Here is a 27,945-nt window from a genome sequence, read left to right as displayed (position 1 = left end):
CTACAGTCAGATCGTAAATGTGATTTCTTTTATTGCAGTCAATTACACGGCAAATCGAAAAGCACGGATGATGTCTATTCTTTTTATTGAGTGGTTGCTTCTGCTTGATACAGAGATAGCAATAAAGAATACGAAAAGTGCATTGCTGGTGGATGTGTTTAGTGCGCATAACAACATGCCAGCACTGAAAAACGTTGAACTAAGCTACTTCCCCCAAACTGTACTTCAATTCTTCAGCTACTAGATATGGAGATAATGAAGAACTTTAAGACAAAATACCGTTCACGTTTAGTTCAACATGGGATCGTAAAACACTGAAAGAAAGGTGAGCAATCCCTACAGTTTCAATGTGAAGTAGGCTTGTGACATGATTGCTAGTCCCCAAAACAGCGTACAGCCAATTGTGACTGAACTGCTGGACAAATGCAAGAATTTCCTAAAGTGAAGATGTCGGTGAGAATGTTGTGGTGGATGAAATAACACAGGATGATATTCAAAGTGACCTGGAGATTTATTCAGCAGTTACTGGTAAAACCACAGATGCTTCAGTATTTGAATACTTGTCAGTGGATGATGAAGTGTTGGTGTTTGAAGCATATACTGACAAATCGAGGAGTTAAAGTGTAATTTGCCTATTGAAGATTCTGACGATGACTTATGTGATAAGTGTGAATCCCCCTCCTGTGCTGTAGCTAGTCAGTTGGAAACTATTCAGCAAGTAGCATCTTCAATCCCCTGTGTTTCAGCACAGGAATTGATTGTGTTAGAGGAGATAAAGACAGTATTCATAAGAGAATCTTTGGAAAATAAGTGATTTTTTTATGTGCACACAAAGTAAGATTCTACAGGTACAGTATTAGTAAATGAAGTGAAGAAAATGTGTTTCATTATTTGTCTTTTAATGTGCATTTCTTCAGTTTCTCCTGGCATATTTCTTGCTCGAACAGTCCATGGGTGTACTGCTGATCCATAGTGTCTAATGGGCACACTATTTCGGACATCAGACATGTCACCATCGTCAGGTGCGCTGATGAACTGAGGTCCTGAGGGCGGGTGGCCATCTTAAGTTCCCTCCCCATGCGAGGCGTTCTGTCTGTGGTCCGCGCCCGTGCGCCGTTGGTTGCTGACACGCTGGCGTTGGCATCTGTGGTGGTGTTGGTGTAACTGCCTCATCCACCCTGGTCACCTGTTCATTTTCTTTGCTGAGCATCTTTTTTATTAGACTCAATGCTGGTTCCCATGCCTTGCTGGCGTTATAGCTACGATCTCAGTTGATGAGTCCATCCCTGGTACGAATTTCAATAGCCTCTCTAATGATGCTGTCCCAGTATTTAGATGTCTGTGCTAAGACCCTGGTATATTGGTAGTCTATTTTGTGATTTTCAGACAAACAGTGCTCTGCAATCTCCGACTGGTTGGGGTACATAAGTCAAGTGTGCCTCAGAAGTTCTCGGCAATAATCTTCGATGGTGCACACTGTCTGTCCAATATAAGTCTTCCCACACTGACACGGAATCTGGTATATGCCAACCGTCCGCAAACCAAGATAATCTTTGACACTTCCTAGTAATGCTCAAGTTTTATTGGGTAGGCAAAAGACAGTTCCTAATCAGTTTTTCCTCAATATTCGTCCTATTTTCCCCGATAGTGCAACAGTATACAGTATGTAAGCAGTGGCTATCTCTTTCTCCATGACTTCTTCCATCTCCACACGCTCTACTGTAGAGTTGGGGCGAGAGCGCATCTGATTTGCCATTCCAAGTACCCGTTTCCCCACAATACAGTTTTGAGGTGTTCCAGCTCATGGGGGCAGACACACTGCGTCAGAGATGGTGCGCACCATGTGCAGCAGTGTTTTTAGCACCCCATTCCTCTGTGAAGCATGATGGCAGCTATTCGAATGTAAAAACAGGTTGGTGTACATTTTCTTCCTGTAAACCCCATGGCCCAGGGTGCCATCCGCTGTTCTTTTGACCATGATGTCCAGGAATGGTCATCTTCCATCTGCTTCGGTCTCCATAGTGAATTTGATGTTTGGATGTGTGGAGTTCAGTTGCGTAAGGAAGTCTAGGAGCTTGTCCTTTCCATGGAGCCGGATCACAAATGTGTCATCCATATAACGGAGAAAACAAGTACGTTTCCATTTGGATGACCCTAAAGCTTTCTCCTCGAAGTGCTCCATATAGAAATTGGCGACCACAGGCAAGAGTGGGCTTGCCACTGCGACTCCTCCTGTTTGTTCATAGTATTCTCCATTAATGAGAAAATACATGGATGTCAGAACATGCCTGAAAAGGTCGGGTGTCTCCTCATCAAATTTCTGGGCAACAAGCTCAACTGACTCTTGAAGAGGCACCCTGGTGAATAATGAAACAACATCAAAACTCACCAGGATATCTGAGTCTTTCAGCTTGAAGTTGTCGAGACACCAGCGTCTTGGCAACCACCGATGTGTGGCCACGGGTGCAGACCGCAGAGAGAATGCCTCGCAGGGGGATGGGATTTAAGACAGCTGCCCGCCCTCAGCAGCACAGTTCGTCAGCGCACGTGATGATGGCGATATGTCTGATCACCAAAACATTGTCCTCTTTGGACACTATAGACCGGCAGTACACCCGTGGATTGTTCAAGCATGTCTTTTAATGTCATTTTTCCATCAGAAAAATACTACAGTAATATACTTCTCAGCCTCAAAAACATGGCTCCTTGCTCCAAGTCATGATAATACATTATATCAATAACCCTGGTACAACAATTTAATTTTCACTGTCCCATGAAATTCTTTATATCGAGGTTCGACTGTATAAAAAAATCGCATGTAAGAGCCAATCAAAAAATATTAAGTATCAGTGAATGATGTTAAAAAATACTGCTTCTACCTTCAAATTCCAAAATAAATAACAGCTAAAGTGACACCCCTTTGCAAACAGTACAAGTTTCCACCAACATCTCCTGTTTTGATTTATTTTACTATCCGTTATCATCACTACACAAGCTGAAATCCCTTCAGCCATATTTAGCAAATATTGATGAACAATGCATTCAAGTGTGTGCACAAGACAGAAAATCTAGACTGTCTGTATACATTATCTAGCAACATGTCTTCAGACAGTCCCTCTACAATGTGTTCAGACAATCGCTCAATTTTGTATACAAGCATGAACTTACCGTAAGATAGAGCAAAAGATGGATATCAGTACTCATTTTGACAATGTAGTAGATCAATGTTGCGAAAGAAACACTGACTTAGTCTGAAAGCTGAATATATCTAGCATTCTTTTTCACTGTACCTGTCTAACACAAAGTGACCTTTATGAGGAGCATAGTAATCTATCCTTTCCCTATTGGTGCTATTCCATTCTACATTTTTCGTTGTTTGGGATTTACCAACAGCTATTCAACACATTCAAAGCTACATGTTAGAATAAAAAGAAGCATTTAGACTCATTGCAACGCACCAGTGATTCTTCGTCAAAGTGTTCTTGTTGACGTGCGTCAGGAGCGTCTGCTGTTTTACTGTCTTCATCAAAATAATTTTCTAACAGTTGTACAGATCTTGACTGACAATAAGGAACCACTTTGATAATTCTGCCAATCTGTTTTTGTTCAGTTATTTCAAAATGGGGCTTCACTGCTACAGATTCATTCCTCACTTTATCTGAAAATAAAGTTGCCATTTGAAATCAGGAAGTATGAAAATTCCATGTTCCATTCTTATGGCATGTACACTCTCAGAAATGGAAAATACTACAGCATCAACACCTTGATCAAATGTTATCAAACTGATATTCCAGTATTTTCACAAACAGTCCAGTCACATTAATGTGAGCACCTGTCAAAAGCCTAAATAACCACCTTCGCAATGTGGACATGTGGGAAGAGAGTCAATTAGGTTCTGGAAGGTATCAACATGTTTATTACCTTATAAATAAACAAAAAACATTTTTATGTAAAATTCAGTGCATTAGTATTTGTAAAATGACTAATATAGTGTTCATTAAAAAATGACGATCATTCCACTTGGGACCTGTGGAATGGTACATTAGCTTATTTGTTTTAGTTGTAAGTATTTGTCATGTATTGTTGATCTGACGTGTTCCACATCGTAGAGGACCTCCTCACTATGGATCAATTGGAATGAAAGTAAAGTAAATCTACTCTACTCTAACAGGGGAGCGTGGTCATGCTGACTCCAGTGCTGTAGCCAGCTGCTCTAGGTTTCTCAGTCAAGGATCGACAGTGTGATCAGCTTAACTGAGGTGGTCCCACACATTCTCGATTAGGTTTAAATGCAGAGAATTTTATGGCAAAGGGAATATGGTAAACTCATCCTGGTAATCTTTCAACCAAGCACGTATAATGTGAACTGTGTGACGTGTTGCATTTCCTGCTGGTAGATGCCATGTTGCTCTTGTTGTGGTCTTCAGTCCTGAGACTGGTTTGATGCAGCTCTCCATGCTACTCTATGCTATACAAGCCTCTTCATCACCCAGTAACTACTGCAGCCTACATCCTTCTGAATCTGCTTAGTGTATTCATCTCTTGGTCTCCCTCTACAATTTTTACCCTCCACGCTACCCTCCAGTACTAAATTGGTGATCCCTTGATGCCTCAGAACATGGCCTACCAAACGAACCCTTCTTCTAGTTAAGTTGTGCCACAAACTCCTCTTCTCCCCAATTCTATTCAATACCTCCTCATTAGTTATGTGATCTACCCACCTAATCTTCAGCATTCTTCTGTAGCACCACATTTCGAAAGCTTCTATTCTCTTCTTGTCTAAACTATTAATCGTCCATGTTTCACTTCCATACATGGCTACACTCTATGCAAATGCTTTCAGAAACGACTTCCTGACACTTAAATCTCCACTCGATGTTAACAAATTTCTCTTCTTCAGAAATGCTTTCCTTGCCATTGCCAGTCTGCATTTTATATCCTCTCTACTTCGACCATCATCAGTTATTTTGCTCCCCAAATAGCAAAACTCCTTTACTACATTAAGTGTCTCATTTCCTAATCTAATTCCCGCAGCATCACCCGATTTAACTCGACTACATTCCATTATACTCATTTTGATTTTGTTGATGTTCATCTTATACCCTCTTTTCAAGACACTGTCCATTCCATTCAACTGCTCTTCCAAGTCCTTTGCTGTCTCTGACAAAATTACAATGTCATCGGCGAACCTCAAAGTTTTTATTTCTTCTCCATGGATTTTAATACCTACTAAGAACTTTTCTTTCGTTTCCTTTCATTGCTTGCTAAATATACAGATTGAATAGCAACAGGGACAGGCTACAACTATGCCTTACTCCCTTCCCAACCACTGCTTCCTTTTCATACCCCTCGACTCTTATAACTGCCATCTGCTTTCTGTACAAATTGTAAATAATCTTTCTTCTAAGATAAGTCATAGGGTCAGTATTGCCTCACGTGTTCCAACATTTCTATGGAATCCAAACTCATCTTCCCCGAGGTCGGCTTCTACCAGTTTTTCCATTCATCTATAAAGAATTCACGTTAGTATTTTGCAGCTGTGACTTATTAAATTGATAGTTCGATAATTTTCACATCTGTCAACACCTGATTTCTTTGGGATTGGAATTATTATATTCTTCTTGAAGTCTGAGGGTGTTTCGCCTGTCTCATACACCTTGCTCACCAGATGGTAGAGTTTTGTCAGGACTGGCTCTCCCAAGGCTGTCAGTAGTTCTAATGGAATGTTGTCTACTCCCGGGGCTTTGTTTCGACTCAGGTCTTTCAGTGCTCTGTCAAACTCTTCACGCAGTACCGTATCTCCCATTTCATCTTCATCTACCTCTTCTTTCATTTCCCTAATATTGACCTCAAGAACATCACCCCTGTATAGACCCTCTATATACTCCTTCCACCTTTCTGCTTTCCCTTCCTTGCTTAGAAGATGCCATTATACAAAGAAAAAACAAATTTCATAAACAGCTGGACATGATCTCCAAGAATAGATGAATACTTTTGTTGATCCATTGTGCCTGTGAACAGATCCCCAGGGAGTGCCACGGAAACATTCCCCAAATTATAATGCTCCCTCTTCGAGATGGACCCTTCCGACAATTGTTGCAGGGCCCCACATGTCAACAGTCATACGTCCAATGGAGCATAAAACGTGAATAATCCGAAAGGCCACCTGTTGCCATTTAGTGGATGTCCAGTTGGGGTACTGGTGCGCAAATTCCAATTTTTGTCGCCAATGAATGGCAGTCAGTGTGAGTGCATGAGGCTGGTGCCTGCTTTGGAGGCCCATAAGCAGCACCTTTAGCTGAATGGTCATTGAGGACACACTGTTGGTAGCCCCTTGGTTCATCTGGGCAGTCACTTGGTAAACAGTTGGACATCTATTCGCCTGTACAAAGCTCTGCAGCCATCATTCACCATTGTCATCTATGGCCTGAGGTGCACGGCAGTGCTGATTTTGGATAGCACCATTTTGACATTCATAGTATACTTTAAACGCAGCAGCACACAAACAATTTACAAACTTATCCATTTTGGAAATGCTTCCCATCCTTGGCCCAAAAGCCAATGATTATGCCCTTTTGGACGTAAGATAAATCACTCTGTTCCTGCATTACAATGAATTCACTGTTTTCCACATACTGCTGACATGTTTTATGTACCAACACTGCTAATGCTGCCACTTGCTGTCTGTGAGTGCTTATTGTACATTAACATCAAACATAGGTGGTGGTCACATTAATGTGACTGGACAGTGTATGTTTCTAATATGCTTGTTACCGTTTCATCACGATGTGAATATACTTTCAGTACAGAAACAAAGCCCTCTCTACAAACAAAGAACAGCTATTGGGTATGTTTAACATTGTCAGAAATTTTCAGGTGGAGGTCACCACACAGCATGCCCAGAGGAAGTATGAGGGCAGTTTATCACTAACTTTCAGATGCAGGGAAAGATTGAATCACTGGCAAGAGGAACATATCACACACTTGGTTGTAGGGAAAGACTGCAGATCAAGTGATGACAAGAATGACACGGGCCAATAGAGTGGTGAGAAGATTCAGCACAGGTCCTTCCGGAAGCACTGCACCAGAAGACGTATTGTTCGAGTGGCTGTGACAAATAGACGGATGGTGGCAGCTGGAATCCAGGCAGAGGTTACAGGCAGTGTGTCACCACAAACTGTCAGGAATAGATTACTGGAAACAAGGTTCATATTTCAAATTACCACAAATCCTTTACCACTGGAATTCTCAGGGAGCTTTCTTTTCCCAAGTTTGAGTAGCTACCCTGTAAACACAGGTCTGTCCACTACCTGAAACATACTCTATTACACAATAGTAATGAACGAAACTATAACTCATTTACACAGGGTATCAGAAACAGTCTGAAATGCTTGTAAGGGTGTTACAGGGTGATTGTACTGAGAAATGATTGTTAAAAAAAGAACTGGCTACACTGCGTCATTTCCAAGATTGAGGTCAGCCAATCAGGCAGATGCACATGTAAATTCAACTGGCCTGCCCAAGATGGTGTCACCAGACGCGTTCTTTGTTTGGTTTCCTAAAACAACAAGAGTGATACAAAAGCTAGATGTGTGACAGTAGTAAGGGTCGTACCCTAGCCAAAGTGTGAGCAGCATCATGCCCTATCATCTAGGGTGTGAGAACAACTGATACTAATTGTATCTGGCAGGCCAGTTGAATTTGCACGTGCAATGGCCTGATTGGCTAACTTCAGTGATAATTAACTTGGAAATGGTGCAGTGTAGCCAGTTCTTTTCTTCTTCTCCGTACTGTAATGCCGGAAATTCATATCATCCTATTTCTATCTATTGTACTATTAATTCTTTCCTTATTTTGTTACCTGAATATATGACATTTCTGTGCCTTTATATATTTTAATTATTTTACTATTTATTTGCATTTATGTTGATGTATAATTGGTTTGTTTTGTAAATATTATTTGTATTTTTACACTGGGTCTGGCCTAGGGAAAACTTTGCTATCAAACGACTACATCGATAGGTCATGTGGAGAACCAAAGTGTTTAGGATCTTTGGTAGTGTTAACTCTGCCTCATGGAGCGCGGGCAGAGAGAGTCTGGCTGGAGTAGGGCGATGGAGCAGGTGTGTTGTGTGACGCTCCCGCGTGTTGCAGTGCTTTCGGTGTTTGGCAGCGTGTAATTGCACTCGACTTGCTATGATAGTTTCTGACACGGTGTCGCAGACGGGAAGCATTAGCTGGTGCACATCAAGAGCCCGTTTTGCCTGGTGACCGTGTTGAGAAGAAGGCGCGCCAACATCCAGCTTCTGCAACAGCAACGGCCGACAATGAGTGACTGTTGCCACCTCCTCGATTGACGACTTCAAACCTTCAATCAACCAACAAGGAAGACTGGAAGCACGTAAAGTTTTAGAACTTTATGGCAGACTTCATCTTTTCAAACTGTTTCAAAATTACAACAACGTAGCATGAACCTTTGTTGCTCATTGTCCCAATTGCATTACCAAGCAGGGTCCCTCCCTTTTGCGGAATGAATCCTAGTGTCGTTGAAATTCAAACGCCAGCATTAAAGTAATATCATTTCATTTAACTGCTTTAATTTCAAAGTTCAGTTAAAGTATTCATAGCTCGCTACAATATTTAGATTACACAAGCAGAAATTAAGAGTGCGAGTTTTGTTACCATATTTTAGCTTACCTGTGACTGCAGCTCAGCTTGGTACGTACTAAATTTTACTATTGTTAATTGTTCAGAATCATTTAGTTGAAGTTCAAAGTTAAATCTTTTATTTCTAAATTGCGTAGATTCAAGTAGCTTTTGAAATGATTGTTGAGGTAGCACAAGACTAACCTTATTTTACTGAATTTCGTAGTGCTTCAGAAACAAAGCTCACTATTAATTTCAGTCACTAAATTAACTTTCAAATTTCCGGTTTTATTAATTTTTCTGCTAAATTAAGTCATAGTGTAGTGAAATTTATTACTTCTCACAAACATTCTGTTTTCACACAACAGATGTCAACCTTCAGTTTCCATGCTTTTAGTGCTAATTATATGTGCAATAAACTTTCTTTTTCAGTTATTATGGTAGTTGTCCGTAGGACTGGTGACCGTAATTTTCCCCAAATCTCAAATATCTAATTAACACCAATTAATTGTTAACGTAATGACCGCACATTTACTTTCTTTATTAATTTGACCCATTTCTCAAAATTAATTTCCACCAATTTCATTTGCATTTTTCCTTTCATTTAGATGTAACCCTTTCCTCCCTCTTTACCAACAAATTGACTTCGGTGACAATTGCTTTTCCCAAATTTCCATTAGGAGCACGCGGTTTAATTTTTCACTGTCATTAAGGTCGACAAGTGAGGGGGAGGTTACGGTACAACTTAGCCTGCAACACCCTTACAAGTTTTCAGACTGTTTCTCACCATCCTGAGTAAACAAGTAATCATTTTGTTCATTAATGTCACGTAAAATGGTATGTTTTAGATATCAAAAAGGCCTGTATTTTCCGGATGGCTGCTCAAACTTGGGAAAAGAAAGTTCCCTGAGAATTCCAGGTATGGGGAGCAAGATGGCATCATAAGAAGTTCCTGGTAATTAACACTAAGTGAGGGGGAGTATCTCACAGTAATGACTTCTCTCTTTCATGTCGGCTGAGAACACTTGTCCTTGTCGAATGGCAGTTTAGCAACTAATAGTACATTTCTTTGCTAGATTACAAACAAAATCATTCATGATTACCCTTTTTCTGTTTCCGGTACAAGAGTCTGAAGCGTCCAAAGTGTACACATTTCGAAAAATGGACAAAGAGATCGGGCATGTGGTCATCCAATACCTGCAGAAAAAGGGCATGACTGCACAGGGAGTCCATAGTGACATGATGGAAACAATAGGGCAAGATTCCTCTCCCAATTCCACTGTGAAAAAGTGGGTATCAGAATTCAAGTGTGGCAACACCTCAGAGATGGACCTCACAGTGGTACACTAGTAATGGAAGTACGGAGGAAAACCCAATTGCAGTCCACGATATCACCATCGCAGAGGTCTTAGGACAGAATGCTACATTACTGAGAGAGTGAACATCTCGGCGCATTTTACATTCGTAAAATAAAGGAAAGGCAATCACTCACCTACAGTTGACTGATATGTGGCATTTAGGAACATGCAACAGAAATGCTATTTATACTAGCTCTTGCTCTTCCTCTAGTAGAAGTACACACATCCATTACACAGAAAACCACAGACACCGAAGTGCACAAGTCTCAGCAATGAGTTGGACAAATCACTAAGAGTTGTACCTAATGTGCACTAGGTCTCATCTCAGTAAGTGTCAAGAAGGTTGACAGCAAAAAATAAATGCCAGAGAGAAGTAATGTCCAATGAAAACCTTAGTCTTTTTTAGGCACATCTTGTGACATTTCTCAAATGTTTTGTGGCAATAGATGAAGCACAGGTCACGATTTTCCACCCGTTGATTGATTGACTATAGGCTCTAATGATGCAACAACCAAGTTCATTGAACAGTGGGGTAAACATTTTCAGATCACTGTAGAAAAGATTCATTGCCTCTTGGGATTACAAATCAAGAAATTTGACAACTGTGTTCAAATAAATCTGTCTGCAAATGTGAAGATAATTTTAGAGAAATATGGTATGAAATGCAAAACCACTATCTTTATCCACTGAATCAGGATGGATACCCAGTGTGTACCTCCTTTTAATAATACTAAACGCTATCGAGAAATTGTTGGAAGTTTGATGTATTTAACACAAGGTACAAGACCACATTTATCATATGCTCTTAATGTTGCATCGAGAGTTCAAGCCTCACCAACACAGGTGCATTTTGCACTGATCAAGCAAATATTCAAGTGTCTCAAGCCAACAGTTACAGAGGGCATGAAGTTGGAAAAGAATGAAAACTGAAATACCGAAGCATATAGTGATGCTATTCATGCAGGGGACACAAGCACAAGACAATCAAAAAGTGGTATCAAGTTCCACGGAGGAGGGACAATTGTCTGGAAAAGTAAATTACAGCAGTGTGTGGCTCTTTCTTTAATGGAGGCGAATACGTAGTGGCAAGTGAAGCTTGCAAGTTGATTGTGTAGTTAGATCAAATTCTAAAAGAAATTGCGGCTACTGTTGAGTCCTCACTTCCTATTTTGCAAATAGATAACCAAAGCGCTGTCAAATTTATTAATGGATCAGGATGGTGTGAAAAACTGAAATGTACAGAGGCAAGGTATCATTAGATTCATCAACCAGTTAAACAGAAGATTAAAGTGGATTACACAACAAGCAATACACAGGCAACAGACATTACCATCTGAAGTTACAGATGATGAAGGAACTTGTTGGTATTGTGTTTCGGGAGAGTGTGAAAGTATGTTTTCAATATTGTGTGTTAATAATCTTTGGAAGTCGTCCTTCACAGGTCATTATACTTTCGTTCTTTGGTTTTTCAGTTGTGTGTAATGGCTGTTTGTGATGTAAAGTATGTTTTTGTTATTCACCGACAGTACTGTCTTACTTATTCAGTTTTTCAAATTAATGTTTCATTTCAAAATGGCAATTGGTGTTTTGTCAACAACGATGTTGACAAAATGAGTGCTCTCATTAGAACAAGGCACTGGCACACACAGCCATCATTTTAATGACTGCCATAGACTCCTATGGCTTCAGACTGCTTTGGCACCCACCTTATTCACCTGATTTGGGGTCCTCTGCCTTTCATCTCTTTCCTAAGCTCAATACACATCTAGCTCAATAAACATCAGATGGCGGTATCATGGCTGAACTAACTGGAGGACTTTTCTGCCATGCAGGAAGAAACGTTCTACAAGGTGGGTATAATGTGCCTGCAGCACTGGTGGCAAAAGTGTGTGACCCTGAAATACAACTTCACTGAAAAATAGCCACAAACATTTGGACTAGTGACAACCTTTACTGGGCCCATTGAGAACTTTTCAGTCAGCAGAGAGGTCTGACACAGAAATCAAATTTCTGTTGCAGTATTAATACTGATGATTAAATTCAATAAAAAACCAGTATCCACTGAAAGGCAGAAGATGTCTACTTATAACACCCTGCTCCACCCTGCAGGAATGTGCAATGGGTTAAGCCATATGTTAATGGGTAGAAGCAGCTGTGTCAGGCTGCTTCTGTAACATACTAACAACCAGTTACAACTAAAGCTAATCTACTTACATTGTTTACTAGGGCAATTAAGTCTATATTTTTGAAAGTGCATCATAAATCACAATTTTGTACATGTATAATAAAGGAAAGGCAACCACTCACCTATAGTTGACTGATAGAGCTCTTGCTCTTGCTCTTCCTCTAATACAACCACACATTCATCATGTGCAAAATAATGAGACACCCAAATGCATAAGTCTCACTGTGAACATGTATGTGTGTGTGTGTGTGTGTGTGTGTGTGTGTGTGTGTGTGTGTGTGTGTGTGTGTGTGTGTCCACGTATTGCTTCCAGCAAAAGAGCAAGAGCTCGAATGCTAGTACAAAAACTGCTTTCTGTTGGATGTTACTGTGTGCCACATGAGGTTGCCTTTCCTTTATTTTACGTATTATCCATCCATTGTTATACAATGTTATGTACACTATAAAGAAGCAGATACATTGCAGAGAGGGGTGAGGGAAGATTAATTTCAGTATCCATTCTACCACCAACTTTAATCCATCTTCCTACTATACTGTTAGCCTGCTGTTTTTCTCTGCCACTTGGTACTAAGGATTTATGTACCATTGCTGATTTAAGAGAATGTTATCAGCTGTCTACTGCATATCCAATACAGCTGAGGAAGCAGCAGCTTCTTTCCAAGTACTGCCAATACATGCGGCACTTAAAAGTAGAAAAAATTATATCTCACTCTCAGAACTGTAAATTCCTTTCTTAGAGACAGATAGCTGGAGGCAGATTGAAAAGGATGAACAACATGCGAAGAATTCAACCACCTGTTCTGTGGACAAAGGAAGCTAGATGTGAGCTTGCTCTCCAATGTATTTCTTATTTTTTATTTTCATCCTCCCCCCTCCCCCACCACTGCCGCCACTGCCCGCACGCTACTCGTTCATTTCTTTCGTCAATGTACTCGAATGAATCAAGTTATCAAGTAGTTGTACTTCCCTAAATTGAATCAGTGCTTAACTGAGCTACTGTTCTTTGAAGAAGAATCACTCTTTGTGATTAAAAAGAGACTAATGGAAGAGATTCTTCAATACAAACAAAGGAGCATAAACACTCTTAATGATCGTGATTATGCAAGCATTGCCTTCCTGCCCTAGATCTGACTATCCTACTTTGTACACGCTGTACAAAATTTATGCTTGTCTACCAGCATCTATTGCTACAGTAGAAAGAAGTTTTTCAACATTGCAGCATACAAAGACATGGCCGAGTTCAGCAATGGAGGAGGATTGACTTAATGTCTTAGCTCTGTTGAACACTCACACTGACATTGATTGTCCTATTGATGATGTAATTAATCAATTTGCCAGGAAGAACAGGCACATAGAATTAATCATTTAAAGAAGAGAACCACAATTGTAACTTTTTATATCATAAGATGGCATTGTCTTGTATATGTGTATGTTCAGTTTAAATAATACTTTCTTAAACTTTGCATGTGATTTGTTTATTTTTTATTACAGCAAAAATAAAGGTAGCTCAAGATAGCTTTAGCACCCCTTCCTTGAGGGTTTTTTTTTTTTTTTTGTAGCTGCTATAGCCACAATGTACCACATAAAACATGTAGAACATTAAGGGAGCAAGTACAACGAACTGTCAGGTAAGAGATGTGGAGGACCAACAGAATTTTCTATCAAACATGAGTCCCAAGAATTTCGTTGTGTCAACAAGTGGAAGAAGGAATGGGCCAAGACATAGGATGGGGGAAGAAACTCGCACCGATAAATTTTCAGTATTGTCAGTGGAAGAGCAGAAGCCATTGTTGACACTCAACAAGAAAAGACGATCATAACATTGCTGAAAACACTGCTCAAGTAGAAAGGTTCGTTGAGAGCTGCAATAGATAGCAAAGTCATTATATATAAAAAAGCTATGGCAAATAAGACAATGCTGAGCACAGAACCCTGAGGCACCCATTCTCTTGAATAAAAATGTCTCACAGAGCTGAGACTATATGTACCTTAAAAACAGTCTTTTAAAAATTCCTGGATAAAAGGGACAACCGACCCCGGAAACCCCACTTGCACATAATATAGAGGATACCTGTCCTCCACAAGGTGTGGTATGCCTTCTCCAAATAATAATAATAATAATAATAATAATAATAATAATAATAATTATTATTATTATTATATTATTATTATTATTATAACCCACAGCTACAGTTTAGCACTTCCGCAAAGAAATGGTCCATAATATGAGTTGACAAGGTGATCAACTGCAGAACATTTCCTACGGAGTCCCCATTGGGCTTTAGTGAAAAGATTCCAAGACTCAAGCAACTACACCAGCTGACCATTAATCGTACGTTTCATCACGTTGCAGATGCTACAGGTGAGGGAAATTGGGCAATAGATGGAAGGAACATGTTTGTCTTTAGCAGGCTTAGGTACAGGACTGACAATGGCGTCATGCCAGTGATCGGGAAATCTGCCATCTGTCCAAATGCACTTATATGTATGGAACAGGAAGCATAGGTTCTCAAGAGATAAGTGTTGCAGCATCAGAATGTGAATGCCATCTGGTGCTTGAGCAGATGATTGGGATGAAGAGAGTGCAAGTTCAAGCTCCCTCATAGTAAAAGCAGAATTGTAACATTCACAATTCTGGGAGGAGAAAGATATCATCCTTGCGTCAGTCACCCGTTTCAGAGGGGAGAAGACAGGATGATAGTGGGTGGAACTCTAAATGTCTGCAAAATATCAGACCAAGGTGTTGGAGACACCAGGAGCATCTACAATGACACTGTGTACTAAGGTAAGACCAGGAACCAGGGAGTGAACCGTTGTTCCTGAAGGCCAACGGCGACTACCCCAAACAGAAGACGGAGTAAAACTGATAAAAGAACTTTGAACAAAGAGCCACCTAGCTTTTATTGCTTTCCCTGAACATGCGGCACCATTGTGCATGTAGCTACTTATAACAGATACCGTTTGCCATCATGAGAAGCCATTTAAAATGCAGAGGGCTAATCTCAGCTCACAGATTGCATCATGGTATGCCTGAGTACACCAGAAGACAAGGGCATGCCACAGTGAGGAAGAGGTGCGAGGTATGGAATGTTCCGCGGCAGTAAGGATAGCGTTTGTAAGATATTTTACGTGGTAATCAATGGAGGGGAAATGGTGTTAGTCGAAAGTGGGCAATGGGGAGCAAAGCTGCCAGTTGATTGGATGCACAGATGGGATAGGCGTTAGCAAAAACATGGCACAGGGGAAATGGTCACACAAGTGTGTGTTGGAGAGGACGGACCACTCGAGACAAGGAGCAAGTTGAGCAGTACAGATCGAAAGGTCCAAGCAGGAAAAGGAGTCTGTGGAATTGTAAAGGAATGTGGGCATACCCATGTTTAAATACATTAGATTGAGCTGGTTGAAAATACCTTCTAGGAGAGAACCTCTCGGACAGGGCATGGAGGGCCCCAAAGGGGATGGTGGGCACTGATGTTGCCAAACAGCAAGAAGGGAGGAGGAAGATGAGCAATAAGTTGCAAAATGTCTGCCCTGGTGACAGCAGAAGACGAGGGTGAGTAGATGTTGACAGCAAAGAAAGTGAAACTGGGAAGGGAAAGATGGATAGCAATAGCTTGAAGCTGGGATTCCACAGAGATGGTGTAGCTATAGACATTGTCTCAAATGAGCAACATGACTCGTTCATGAGCCAGTGTCCTCGCTGCAGGGGGAAGGTCGAAACAGACTGAAGTTAAGTGTGAAGTATGAAGGTGAAAGCGATTGTGAGGAGGTAATTTTGTTTCCTGGAGGGAAACAAAAAACTGGACAGTATGGATGCAAGAGACGCTGTAATTCAACCCTGTTGGATCTGATACCATGAATGTTCCATTGGAGAATAACCATACCAGATGATTGACAGGAGTGAGTCAAATAAGGGGGCAGTCACCACAGTGGCTACCAAGTCACAGAATTCGAACATGCACAATGATCAGATTTAGAGGCTGGAGGATCCTGGTCCATTAGTTCGACATAAATGTTGGTATTTGTCTTCGCTTGGCCAGCGGACCAGTTGTTGCTGATGCATCACAGTGAAACAGGTTCGTCAAGTGAGGGTATAGCGTGTTGACACCACTGAAGAAGAATGATGGCTAAAGAAGAACACTGGCTGGCTAGATGTGCGCAGGAAGACACCACAGGATTACTCCTGTTGGATTTCCATGCTTCTGTTTCCGAGGCATGCAATTTCAGTGGTGCAGGCGAAGGTCTGTTGGTATGGTGTGCACCCACAGCAGGTGGTGATGAGAGTGTGACCTAGCAGCTGGATAATTTCACAACTGTGGCACCAAACCAGAAGTCACAAGTCTGCATAGCCATGACCTTTATAGGTCTGAATATATCAAGAATTGTACTATAATTGTCAGAGGACGTTGTACAAGGTTTGCGGCTAGACAACATTTTCTGAGCAATAAGAGTAGGAACCTTTTCCTTCATCCGGATCTCCTGAAGGGCTTTCTCACTGAGGCAGACTGGACAGTCAAAGGAAGAAGCAGCAAGATCACCCTTGCAGCTGCTACAGTGAGGGGAACAAGGTGGACACTCACCGTCATGAGTTTCCCTGCTGCAGGTTATGCATTTGACTTAATTTTCAGGAGATTCATGGGTGCGATTGTAGTGCTGACATTTATAGCAATGTATGGAATTTGGAATAATATATGGTCTGACAGTAATAGCCTCATAGCCAGCCATAATTTTTTATGTAAGTACCAGACATTCGAATTAGAGAAACAGAAGAAGTTGGCACTATTCTGTATCTAACCTTTTCATGACGCAGTAATCTGCAATCACTCCCTGTCCGTGAGATAGTCTGTTATTTCAGCCTCAGTCAGGCCATGAAGCAGGTGAGTGTATATAACACCACAGGAGGAATTCAGAGTGCTCTGGGCCTGTGGAGAAGTGTTGCATTATGCAGTTTCTGTGCTTGAACAGCACTATCCATCTCCGAAACATCAAAGGCAGGACTACCTGTGAAACCAGGCATGTGGTCTACAAGTTAAGCTACAACCACTGTGCTGCATTCTGTGTAGGCTTGACAACCAACAAACTGTGTCTGCATGAATGGCTACTGACAAACTGACCAAGAAACAGCTCGACCATGCTGTTGCTGAGCATGCCACCCAACACAACATCGTTCATTTCAGTGACTGCTTCACAACCTGTGCCATCTGGATCCTTCCCACCAACACCAGATTTTCCGAAATGTGCAGGTGTGAACTCTCCCTGCACTATATCCTACATTCCCGGAACCCTCCTGGCCTCAACCTTCGTTAGTCATTGTCATCACACATCTAGCCCCTTCCCTCTTCCCATTCCAGCACTACACATCTCTCATTCCACCATATCACCCAACCTTTTTACTTCTATCCTTTTCTGCTACCCCCCCCCCCCCCCCCCCAGCTCTCCCTTGCCCACAGTCTAACCCAACTGCATCCAGCTGTCCTACCCCCTCTACAACTTGTCCCAATTCGCTCCCACAAACACCACTTACTGTCATCCGCCTCTACCACCATGCACTAATGCTTGCAGTCTTTTTGTTGTACCTATCTGCAACTCAGTATCTCTCCTACACGGTAAGCAGCAACTATCCTTTTCATAATATTGTTACAAAAAAGGAAAAAAAAGAAGAATAAGAAGCGAAAGAAGCCTCTGGTACTGTTTATTAAATAACACATTCAAGCATTTCTTAAAGTTAAATTATATCACAAAATCTCCTTTACCAAGCTTTTTACAGCTTTGTGCAGTGTCATCTATGGATTTTTCTGAATTTGGGGCATCATCGACACACACAGTTCTTCTGTATTCTTGCACCCTCACTACTTCTCCAGCAGTACAAGGCTACAAAAAGATCAGAAATACACATTTACCACTGTAGAATGCCAATGTTAAATGCTTACTTCAAACTTTCTAACATATTTGTCTTTTCAAACTACAAAATATTATTACACATTTCTATGCTATTATATATCCAAAGAAATTCTGTCCAACTATAAAGACTGTTAGTGGCACCAAAGTTAGTGCACAACCCTAGCAAATGAGACAGGAACTGAAACTGACGGTAGCAAAGCAAAAGCTGAAATAGTTAACATTATCAAATGTTCCTTTACAAAGGAGAGCCCAAGAGAATCCTCATACCACTGAAAAGATGAATGAAATAAGAATTAGTGTCTGTGGTGTTGAGAGAGAGCTGAAATCGTTAAAACTGAACAAAGCTTCAGGATCCTATGGAATCCCTATCGGTTTCTATACTGACCATGTGGTGAGTTAGCCCCTCTTGTAACTGTAATCTACCTTAGAACCCTCAAACAAAGAAGCATTCCCAGGTCTTGGAGAAAAGCACAGGTCACATCCATCTACAAGAAGGGTAGTAGAAATGACCCACGGAAACTTCCGTGCAATATCCTTGACATATATTTGTTGTAGAATCTTAGAGTATATTCTCAGCACAAAAATAATGAAGTATCTTGAACATAATGGTATTTCTTCATTTTCAAAAGTATCTGACTTAGTGCCACACCTATGCTTATTGTTGAAAGCATGATCACATGGGATATCAAATGAAATTTGTGATTGGACTGAAGACTTTTTGGTAGGGAGGACAAAGCATGGATGGAGAGTCATCATCAGATGCAAAGTAACTTCAGGTGTGCCCCAGAGAAGTGTGTTTGGACCCTTGCTTTCCATGTCATATATGAATGACCTTGCAGACAATATTAATAGTAACCTAAGACTTTTTGCAGTTGGTGCAGTTATCTATGATGAATCTGTGTGAAAGAAGTTGCATAAATATTCAGTCATATCTTGATAAGATTTCAAAGTGATGAAAAGATGGGCAACTTGCTTTAAATGTTCAGGAATGTAAAATTATGCTCTTCACCAAACGAAAAAATGTAGTATCCAATGATTACAACATCAATGAGTCACTGTTGGAATCTGTCAATTCATAAAAATACCTGGGTGTAACTCATGGTAACGATATGAAATGGATTTATAGCAGGGTAACATACAAAGTGCTCCAGAAAACATGCACATTTACAACAAACTGCCAAGCTGCAAAAATGCACTAATTATAATTTGTCATTCCAGACTCTCATTCACACAAAATTGAGGAATCAGCCACACTGTATTTAGAAAATAACTTTCATAAGCAGTAACCTATGAGTGAACATTTACCACAGTGAAGTACATAAACAAGCTGTACTTAGAACATTGCCCATCATATTGCACTGAAGCAATAATACTTGCGATCAAAGGCAAGAATGATGCTGATGTTTAAACCCTGTCAGTTGGCAATCTCTGGATTACATTGGTTGAGTTACTAAGTCCAACTTCCTGCATTCCTTTGGTTAGATATGACATTACTCATTGGTTGGTTATACAATCAACCCCATAAAACTTCAGTTTATCTATGAGAATACACACAATCAAATACCTTTCATAGGTGACAGAAAATACCAACTGGTGGTATTTTGTTATTTAAAGCATGTAAAATTTGGTGAGTGAACATGTAAATGTCATTCTCAAAAGAGCAAATCATCTGAAATCCAAACCAATTTGCTGAGGATATTATTGTTCCTCAGGTGAGATACTATTCTAGACTACATCGGCTACTGAAAGGATTTGCAAAATCTGCATTTATCCAATCACCCAAGAAATCCGAAAGAAGAGCTTCTAAGGAACTACAATTTTCCAACAGACATTTAAAATAATGTTAAAAACATAACATGCTAAGACTCTTAAGCCTACATTACTATGCACCCTAAACAAGCCTGATCCTGATCGAAGACATCAATTCTGCGAACGGTGTGAGATCTGCGGTGAAAGTTATACTAACTTTTACAAAAAAATCCTGTGGTCTGATGAAGCAAGTTTTGAGTTAAATGGAGGAGTTAATAGACAACTGTTGTGTTGGTCTTCTGAAAGTCCATGATTTGTTATTGAGGAGAAGGTATATGTTCTCAGAGTTAGAGTTTGGGCTGCTATGTGGAGCAGAGGAATGATAAGCCCTTTTTTTTATGGGTCCATTAATGCTTGAAATGCTAAAGATAAATTAGTAAAAACAATAACCCGGTACTTGAAGCTTTTCGGAACAACCTCATTTTGCAGCAAGATGGTGATCCACTGCACTATAATTTCTAAGTCTGTGCATTTCTTGATGACAATTTTCAACAGTGGACAGGTAGGTGGGGTAAAACTGGTTGGTCATGGAACCTCACACTGTGCCATTTTTCAATGTGGGGGGATACAGGAAGACAATGTCGTTGCCACAAAACCATTAAACCTACAGCATTTAAGGGATTTGAATAAATAAGAATTTGAAAACATTTCTGGTAATAATGGGGAGTTAAATGACAAGGCACAAATAAGTGTCTGAACAATGTGTTAGATATCTGGGTAACAAAGGTCACTTTGAACAATTTCAATAGGAAAAATTACTTCGTATAAACCACTAAAGCTACAAAACACTGAAATGCACTTCCAGTTAACCGACTTTTGCCACACTCTTTAGAACTCCATTCTGAATGGAACCTTTTTGATACACTGTTATTGGACTTCCTGCCACTGTAGCATGACAATCCCTACAAAAATGTGTTTGAGATATTTTTTATATGCTGTAACACAAACTGCATATTTTTCAAACCCACAAGTATAAATACAAGATCCACTAAATGTGGCACGATAGCTTCGGAAATTGTTAAGTCGAGATTGAACTGCACAATGTGCTTTTCTTAGCCAATCAGAACAAAGGACATGTGATCTCATCAGCCAACAGGCAGCACACAAAAATCAGAGCACATGACTTGCGATGTAATCAGCCAATGACAACATCATATGTTTGATTCACCTCCCACGGCAGGAGGGCCAAGAGAAGGTCATCCAAGCTGCTGGGAGAAGTTTAACAGCCCCGAGCTTATTTCCATGAAAAGAGGACCAGTGGTGATGCCAAAGTGACAATATGTCCAGACGTACGGCAACACAAAAATCATCGGAGGGAAGTAGCGGCCTGAAGTACTAGGACTACAGCCCTGGCAGCAGCTTAAGCAGTCTGGTTTCCTGTCGGATGGACATGACTAGGAATCCACATAAACATCAAAGTGGCTCCATCAAGAGTGAGCAAGTGGCAGTTTTCCTGGATCTATTGCACTAAGCGATAGCCTGTGCACAGCGCACAGAGACTTTGGAGGCCACTGAGAGTGGCTGAGCAGATGTCAATAGAAAAGCCTGTGTCGCCGGATGCACTCTGTGGCCTGGTACAGAGCGAAGAGCTCTGCTGTAAATACTGAGCAGTGTGCCAGAAGCAGATATTGAAAAATTTTGGCACCAATGATGAAGGCCTACCTGACACCACGGTCAGTCCAAGAGCCATCAATGTACGCAAAGGTACTATCGCCAAGTTCCATCTGAAGGTCGTAAAACTGAAGGTGATAGAGCGAAGCTGAAGAGATGTCCTTAGGAAGCGAATGAAGGACAAGGTGATCACTGCCACATGAAGCCAATATGATCAAGGGTTCACACCACAGGGCAAGTTGCAGGTAGTGTGAAGTTAATCTGCCGGAGCAAGAATCGAAAGTGAACTCCAGGAGGTAACAGAGAAGAGGGATGCGTCCCATACTGGTGATCAAAGGAGTCATGGAAGAAGGCAGCATAGGATGGGTGGTCAAACTTGGCAGACAAATAGCATGCATATCTGCTGAGGAGAAAGTCGCAGTAGTAGTTTGGCAGCTTCTGCATACAAACTCTCAACCTGGCTAATATGAAAGACGCCAGTGAGCAAATGGATACCATATGGGAGAACAGTATTGACACAGTTTAAGAGGAACGGACATTCAGATGCATAAACGAAGCACCCATAGTCTAGTTTCGAACGAACAAGATACAAACAGAGGAGGGTGGTTCGATCTGCACCCCAGGAAGTACCATTGAGGACACACAGGACAACAAGGGGTCCGCATACAGTGGGCTGCCAGGTAAGACACATGGGAGGACCAAGTTTGTTTCCTACTGAGCAGCAGCCCCAGGAATTTTGTAGTTTCAACAAATGGAAGACCAACAGGTCCAAGATGTAAAGATGGTGGGAGAAACCAATAGTGCTGCCAGAAATTCATACAAATGGTTCCATCAGTGGAAAACTGAAGGCATCATTGATGCTCCATGCATGAAAACAATTGAGGCATCGCTGAAATCAATGCTCAATGAGACAGGTATGTGGAGAACTGCAATAGATGGTAAAATCATCAACAAAAAGGGAGCCAGACATGCCCAGCAGAAGACAGGCCATTACAGGGTTATTGGCGATAACAAAGAGGATGCTGCTCAGCACAGAACCCTGAGGCACACTGTTTTCCTGCATAAAGGAGTCTGACAAGACAGAACCTACACATACTTTGGAAACTCTGTCTTTTAAAAATTCCTCAAGGAAATGGGGCAGGTGGCTACGGAAGCCCCACGTGTAGGGAGTACGGAGGATACCAGTCCTCCAGGTGTCATATGCTTTCTCCAAATCAAGAAACATGGCCACAGTCTTTGATTTCCACAGAAACCTATTTATGACATGGGTGGACAATGTGACGAGATGGTCAACTGCCGAACAGCGCGTTCGAAATCCACATTGTACAGTAAATAATAAATTGCAAGACTCTAGCCACCATATCAGCCAGGCATGAATCGTACGTTCCATCGCCTTGCAAACACACTGATGAAAGACGGGGCAGTAACTAGAAGGAAGGTGTTCGTCCTTACCGGGCTTAAGTATGGGTATGACAGTGGCTTCATGCCAGCATCTGGGAAATGTGCCCTCTGCCCAGATGCTGTTTTAAGTATTAAGCAGAAAGTGCTTCCATGCAAGAGAAAGGTGCTGCAACATCTGAATGTTAACAATGTCTGGCCCTGGGGCAGAGGATCGAGATGAAGTGAGAGCATGATCTAGCACCCTGACAGTAAAGGTAGCATTGCAACACGCACAATTCTGAGAAGAGAACGGTATCGCCCGAGCCTCCTCTGCTCATTTCTGATGGAGGAAGACAAGGTGATAGTGGGAGGAGCTTCAAATTTTCACAAAATGGCGGCCCAAGGTGTTGGAGATAGCAATAGGGTCCACAATGACATCAACTGCTACTGTCAGGTCGGAAACTGAGTGAGTGATCTTGGTCCCAGAGAGACATCTCACATGATGGAAGAGGGAGTGAAACTGTGAAAAGTACTAGTGAATGAAATCCAGCTAGCTTTCTTGCTATCCCAAAGAACGCGTCAACACTATGCACACTTCTGTTTATAATGAATGCAGTTTGCCATCATAGGTTGACTGTTCATGACATGGAGAGCATGTATCCGTGTGTGGACTGCATCACGGCACGCCTCAGTCCATAAAGGGGCCGGGACACAGTGTGGTAAAGAGGAAGTGTGAGGAACGGAACGTTCCACAGTGGTAAGGATAGTGTTTGTAAGATATTTCACTTGGTCATCACAACTTTGGAAATATTTGTTGAAGGTCACCAACAAGGGGTAAAGGCTCCAGTAGGCCCTAGTAAGCTACCGTTTGGATGTGCATAAAGGTTACGTAGGAGTCAGTAAACGGATAGCACATGGGAAATGGTCGCTCGAGTACGTGGGAGAAAGAACGGACCACTCGAGACGATGCACAATTTGGCAGTGCAGAAGGATAGGTCCAAATGGGAATAGGTGTGCAAGGAATCTGAAAGGAATGTGGGTGCTCTTGTGTTAAGCCATATGACGTTACATTGATTAAGAAGGTCAGCCATGAGGGCACCTCCTTGACAGGTTCTGGGAGAACCCCAAAGGGGATGGTTCACATTTAAGTCATCGAGCAGCAGACGTGGGTGAGGTAGCTGTTCCCAAAAACACCACAGACATGTTCCCTAGGGTAGGAGAAAAAGATTAGCAAGAGGATAGACAAGTAGCATCGAAGGGAAAAAAATGCTGCAAAGGCTGCGGCCCTGTGGTGGCAAAGCACAAATCCACCAAAGAGCGATGAGTCCCCTGGAGAGGAAGGGGGGGGGGGGGGGGGGAGGAGGGGGGACATTCATTTGCTTTGCCATCTCGCAACCAAACAGTCATATCCCAAACTAACCAAGACCTCGAGCTAAGCTACATGTATATCTGTCACCACAATAAAGTTTTTTTGTGGAAGTTCAAGCTGTGCTCTTGCGTCCAAGCCTAACCAGACTGGAAATTGCGACCTATTCAGAGAACAAAGAATACAAACATCACCGCTTCACTCATGACAATTAAAGCTATGATGGGCAAGCCTACGTACATCCTTGGAAATCATGATGTCAAAATATTGACATAATCGAATAATAACAGCACATATTTCTCAGTTAACCACGAATAGAAATGTCATCACTTCACTCACAGCAACTGAAGCTGTGCTATCACATTGATCGCAACACAACCACAAGCCTCATCCCCCATCCCCTGAAGAAAAAAAAAAAGACCAATTCTTGTGACAATCTGAATTGTGTGAAGACACAGGACATTACTTTGCTTATTTCTGTCCTGTATGCACATTAACCTGAGGTTACACTCAAAAGAGTCAAATTAACAGACTAAATCATATATGCTCTGAACAAGACTTTTTGTGGCAATCCAAGCTGCACTCTTGTTACACAGCCTAAACACACCCACTGAGATTGCAACCAATTTGGGGAGGGGGGGAAGCCAAACATTTCTAATGTGCAAGAATAGGGCACACAGTTTTAATCTGCCAGGAAGTTTCATATCAGCGCACACTGCGCTGCAGAGTGAAAATCTCATTCTGGAAACATCCCCCAGGCAGTGGCTAAGCCATGTCTCCGCAGTATCCTTTCTTTCAGGAGTGCTAGTTCTGCAAGGTTCGCAGAAGAGCTTCTGTAAAGTTTGGAAGGTAGGAGACGGATACTGGCAGAAGTAAACCTGTGAGTACCGGACGTGAGCCGTGCCCGCGAAAGGCAAAGGTCCCGAGTTCGAGTCTCTGTCGGGCACACAGTTTTAATCTGCCAGGAAGTTTCATATCAGCACACACTCCGCTGCAGAGTGAAAATCTCATTTAAGAATAGGATCATCCATGTCATTACTTCGTTTAGAGCAATTTAAGCTATACTGTTAAATCTCAGCCTAACCACAACTCCCCTAAAAAGCAGCTAATTTTTGTGACAACAAAAATTATATGCGAAGGCATAGCTCTGCTTATTTCTATACAGTATGTATAGGAATGTGTGCGAGCATGCAATCTAAAAGTCATGTTGTAACTGGCTGACTAGATCACATGACCTGCGATTGCTACGACTGGTTGACATTAGTAAATCTAGCACCCACCATTTTAATTTCAATGCTTCAGAAGCTAACATGCCATATTCTGTGGATTTCGTATTTATACTTGCATATTCCAAAGATATGCAGTTTCAATGATACACTGTGTTACAGATCTCGCCAAAGCATTCTGTTTGCAGGACTGTTTGTTGTGTTACTGAGACCAGACATCTGATAACTATGTTTATAAATTTTACCCTCTGAATATTACACAAGGGAAATTTCTGTTACTGTAGTGACAGAAATAAAATTTCGAATGTATCCTGCATTCCATGGGAAAGTAATGACTTTCATACTTCGTAAATGTCTTAGAACATATGGATATTTTAAGGAGGGGTGATTACTTGTCTAGAGACAACACATCATCTTACACTTTCAGATGACATGAATTAAGGGCATGTACAGTAGATAATTAATTTTACACTGTGCTAATGTAAGTGTGTGTGTGTGTGTGTGTGTGTGTGTGTGTGTGTGTGTGTGTGTGTGTGTGTGTGTGCGCGGGGGGGGGGGGTGGTTGTTGTCCACCTGCCCCCCCCCCCCCTCTCTCTCTAACACATCTTTTGTGTGTGCTTATTGACAACTAAGCGCTTCTACTTTTGAATGAGTGGTATCCTTTAATACTAAAGTGTTTACATTCTACAAGAACATTCCTATAATATTTGGTCTCATATTGTGCAGGTTTTGAATAGCACATACCTGCACCAGCAATACAGTGAACGTGGTACTGTCGACATCTTTTGTATTTTTCACTGTATATGATAGCCATTTTCTTTTCCGATCTTTGCAGAACACTTCAAGTAACTCTCGCATAAGGTTCACTTCAATTTCTGTCAAACCATGCACAAAAATGCTGTGATTACTTCCATCCATACTTGTTCCAATTTAGAGAAACTGAAAAACGTAATAACTTTGTATTTTATTTATTTATGTAAAAAGGAGCGTGTCTACATCATAAGGTGTGCCATAAAACACCTGCTACAGGAACGCTACCAACACATATATATTGTAAATAATGTTACTTTTTAGTTTACACTTCAGCTGGCTGTATGTCAGTTAATATATGATGAAATTCTACTTATAAGGAATGACGAAAATTTATCAAAATCTAAATACCGCCATGCATACATACAAATTATGTCTGTCTACCAAATGATAACATACTGGCAATATAATTAAAGTAAATCATAACACACGACAGATATGCATTCGATCATTTTCACACAGCATCTCGTCTCTCAGAGCGAAATACTCCAAGAATTTAATTATGACTTCACACAAAGTTACGCGGCGGCAGCTTCCCTGCTGCTTACAGGGTGCGAATTATAAACTAGTGAAAACAAAACCGAAATACATGCTTCGCAAAACACTTCTCCCTACACCTCGATCCAATTCACTCTATATACCGTACTATAGGGAACTGGGAGCGACAACGATAAACAGGCGGCGTACTGTAACGTTCGTATCACCGAACACTTTTAAAAAGTTAGCATATACAAAATAGTATACAACACAATTACTTAGACGCATCAACATGTGGCAAAAAATTATCTCTCGGGTTGAAATTCTCTATACGTTCTCTTTTAACGGAGCATATACTGAAAAATAACATACTATTCACGTTATGGATATATAAATTATATGCACAAGAAATGTTATATCAGTACCTGTCACTGTCAACAATTTCTCATCAAACAGTCCGCCTAACTTCTGTATCCATAGATCACAGTCGGGAAACGCCATTTCTACCAACCATCCATCTCTAAGAGATCAGAGTTACCAACAGATAATAGCTACAAATGCATAGAAGAAATAGTAGTGACTCCTACTAAATACATTTTCGGTACAGTGGTGTAGATTATACGAGAATTCAATGAGTCTGTGTCGTAATGTGTTTATTCTCTGTTTTTTAGGTTCAAGGCTCAGGGTAGCATACACCTCACGCTCAAGGTTCCTCGAGCTAGATGAGGAGAACTTACCTCATAGTGACGTAACGCTACGTCATCGTGACGTAAATAATCTAAATCGACCACATGAGTATGTAACATCTTTGCAGTTGTACAATAGATGTTGCACCGATAACTTGAAAGCTAAATGTAAATAGACGTGTGCAAACGAAGTGACAGCAGTTGTGTGGTATGCTCATCCCAGTCGAATTGCTTATTATGCTGTAATCCCAACAATTCTGAATGTATTTGTGTGTTTCTTGAATGTCTGAACGAAGGAACCATAACAACGACGGAAGTCAAAAATAGCGTCTAGTAATTTTTTTTAAAAAAAATCCGATTAACTGTGCATAAATCATGTGGCTAGAAACGTGAAATATCGAGAAATTAAAGTGTTTCGTAATTTCATAAAAGCCAATAGATTGTACATAATTCTTCTGGGCAGAAACGTTAAGCTGATAAATTAATGTGG

At 41.1% G+C, this 27,945-nt stretch overlaps 1 protein-coding gene across 6 annotated transcripts in view; it reads right to left on the bottom strand.

Moving 5' to 3' along the window:
• The window catches only part of LOC126293602 (cytadherence high molecular weight protein 2-like), an 85,187-nt gene extending 57,614 nt beyond the window's left edge, over nucleotides 1-27,573 (bottom strand). Inside the window, exons 1-4 of one of the 6 annotated variants that reach the window (XM_049986883.1) lie at nucleotides 27,507-27,573; nucleotides 26,227-26,421; nucleotides 17,943-18,060; nucleotides 3,459-3,658 (exon numbers count right to left, since the gene is read on the bottom strand). In XM_049986883.1, the coding sequence (XP_049842840.1) occupies nucleotides 3,459-3,658; nucleotides 17,943-18,060; nucleotides 26,227-26,400 (492 nt within the window). In that variant the 5' untranslated portion in view covers nucleotides 26,401-26,421; nucleotides 27,507-27,573. Of the gene's footprint in view, nucleotides 1-3,458; nucleotides 3,659-17,942; nucleotides 18,061-26,226; nucleotides 26,422-27,194; nucleotides 27,433-27,506 lie in introns of those variants that run through there. The other 5 variants (XM_049986881.1, XM_049986882.1, XM_049986885.1 and 2 more) reach the window with 5 other exon arrangements.
• Nucleotides 27,574-27,945: the final 372 nt, after the last annotated feature.

Source organism: Schistocerca gregaria, chromosome 10 (assembly GCF_023897955.1).
Source record: "Schistocerca gregaria isolate iqSchGreg1 chromosome 10, iqSchGreg1.2, whole genome shotgun sequence".
NCBI lineage: Eukaryota > Metazoa > Arthropoda > Insecta > Orthoptera > Acrididae > Schistocerca > Schistocerca gregaria.
The sequence above is the reverse complement of the archived record's forward strand: the minus strand, read 5'-3'. Positions and strand labels throughout refer to the sequence as shown.